Source organism: Octodon degus, unplaced genomic scaffold, assembly GCF_000260255.1.
Source record: "Octodon degus isolate 3935 unplaced genomic scaffold, OctDeg1.0 scaffold00123, whole genome shotgun sequence".
In the NCBI taxonomy this organism is placed as follows: Eukaryota; Metazoa; Chordata; class Mammalia; order Rodentia; family Octodontidae; genus Octodon; species Octodon degus.
Window position 1 is genome coordinate 737,599 of NW_004524699.1, and position 2,610 is coordinate 740,208.

General features: G+C 48.5%; 1 protein-coding gene across 1 annotated transcript; it reads left to right on the forward strand.

The window, feature by feature from the left end:
* Position 1: 1 nt before the first annotated feature.
* On the forward strand, positions 2-377 carry Tmem203 (transmembrane protein 203; the record flags this gene model as incomplete). Its single annotated transcript, XM_004640367.2, has 1 exon — positions 2-377. A coding segment is annotated over one exon (330 nt), but the record flags the coding sequence as incomplete, so codon positions are not given.
* Positions 378-2,610: the final 2,233 nt, after the last annotated feature.

Below are 2,610 nucleotides of genomic sequence, written 5' to 3' on the forward strand. Positions count from 1 at the left end.
GGTGTTCTCTGTGCTGCTGGCGCTCCGCGTAGATGGCCTGGCCCCTGGCCTCTCCTGGTGGAATGTGTTCGTGCCCTTCTTCGCGGCGGATGGGCTCAGCACCTACTTCACCACCATCGTGTCGGTGCGCCTCTTCCAAGATGGGGAGAAGCGGCTGGCTGTGCTGCGTCTCTTCTGGGTCCTCACGGTGCTTAGCCTCAAGTTCGTTTTTGAGATGCTGCTGTGCCAGAAGCTGGTAGAGCACACTCGAGAGCTCTGGTTTGGCCTGATCACGTCCCCGGTCTTCATTCTTCTGCAGCTGCTCATGATCCGTGCCTGTCGGGTCAACTAGCCTCGGGCAGCAACCAGGCACCAAGCGCTGCACCGCTGGAGTGCTCGTCCTGCACCCGAGGCCCTGCTTGAGCGACACCGGAAGAGGTTTTGGTCTCAAGGCCGAGCTTGCTTGCGCCTGGCTGGTTACCCAGTTTTCTCTATGCCAGTCAAGTCTGGAATTTTTCCTCATCAGGGCTAAACAGCAGCCTTGATTCCTGAAATGCACCTGTTATTTATGTTTTGAGTTGCTGAAAGTCCCCAGGCTGTTTGGAAGCCGCATATAAATTGAGTGTCTTGCTGAGAATTGAGCATTTCCGTGGATGCTCGGCATGTACCTCTTCACAAAAGTAGCAAAGCTGAACTTGGAGATTTTGTCCATCCAGCAGCAGTGACCTAAGAGCTCACTGCTCCATCCATCTAGACCATAGTTCCTTAGATGGTTGAGCTCCAAAAATGCAAGAGCACTTGTATCTTCTCCAGTGTGTCATGGGAGAGGATAGCTGTTTGTTCACGCCAACCTAGAGACAGGAAAGTGTTGAACAAGAGAATGACTGGGACCTTGTCTGGAAACCTGCCACCTAAGTAAAGAACTCAGCTGTCAAGTTCATCGCTTGAGATTGCTTCATAGACTTCCATGTTTCGTGCTGTTGGTTGTAGTTTCCTGGACTTCTCCACCACCTTGTGGCCAACACCATTAGCACATCTGAGACACATTTTGCCTCCTCAAGGACCCAAAGACAGGACTAGGTGCTCCAGTGATGGTGGACATGGAGAATTGCAGATGGAACTTGTGAGTGGCCCTGTTTTGTTGGCCTGAGGTCTTTGGTTCGCTGTGTCAGGTGCCAAATGAGAACATTTGCTAAGATGAAAATAAAATAGAATGTTTTCCTGAAGTGAAAAGTGTTGCCTGTACTTTGAATGAGACAATGCTGAGATGCTCCCACCTGTGTTAGTAACTGGCTACGGAGCTGATGTTGTAGGCACACCAGAAAGTGCTGCGAGGGCACAATGAGTGGTGGAGGGCTACCTTGGAAGATCCTATTTCTGCTTTAGCAGGTGGGTAACTTGGCCCTCCAGGCTGAGTACAGTCAAGGCTGCAGTGGAGAACTTGTGGAGTGGCACCTGTGGTGCCAGAGCTTTGGCTTACCAGCATGTGGCTCTTGGTGCGCCTCAGTGGTGCCCTGTACAGCAAAGAAACAATGGCCTAAAGCCAGTTTTTGTTTGACCCTTGAGTTGAAGTTTTTTTACATTTTTCCCCCTCAATACTGGGGGTTGAACCCAGGGGTACGCTACTAGTGCACCCATCCACAGCTCTTTTTCTCTTCTGAGACAAAGTTGCTTACGCTGGCCTCTTTACTTGCAATCCTTCTGCTTCAGCCTTTTGAGGAGCTGGTTTTACAGGCACAGCACTAAGATAAATATTTTTATTTTTATGAGGTTAAAAACAAAGGGTATGGGTAGATACTATGGCACACTTACAATGCCAACTACTTGGGAAACTGAAGCAGGAAGATCGAAAATTTGAGCGTAGGGCCCAGGGAGATAGCTCAGTAGAATAAGCATTTACCTGGCAAGCGCAAGGGCCTGAGTTCAATCCCTGGTTCCGCAAAAATAAATAAATAAATGTGAGCCTAACCTTGGGGATTTAGCAAGATTCTGTCTTGAAAGAAATTAAAATGTCTGGGTACATAGTTCAGTGGGAAGGCCCTGGGTTCAAGCCCTAGTATAAACAATAAATCAATAAGAAAACAAACCCACCCAAGTGGTTGTAGAAAAAACAAAGAAGCAAAACAGGAAAACGTTTTCCTACGAGTCATTCCCAGGTCTTTGTCTCAGTCCAAGAAGCCAATATTTGTAATCCCAAAGTTACATTATTGGAATCCCATTAAGTTGATTCCAATCTACCACATTCAATGCAACCCATGGTGAAATAAAGACACTAAATTATATTTTCAATCACTGGGGAGTCAAGGGGCTCTAAGTTCAGCCACGAAGATGGCTTCCCGGAACAAAAGGAGAGACCCAGGGCCTCACCTGGTCTTTATTCAGTGGGGGAGTGGCTTGAGGAGGACTGACTGAGAATTGCGGGAAGTAGGTGAGTCCGGGAAGTAGGTGAGTCCGTGAGCTGAGCTAGGTGGGTGGCCCACACTTACCTCTGCCATATGCAGAGAGGGTATGCAGAGACAGTAATCTGCATCATACTGTTATGCCATGGAGATAGTACCTAATGTTTTGGGGGGTCTGGTGCTTCAGTTCTGATGTAGTCTTTCAAGGCCCAGGAAGTCATGGCCTCTGTCT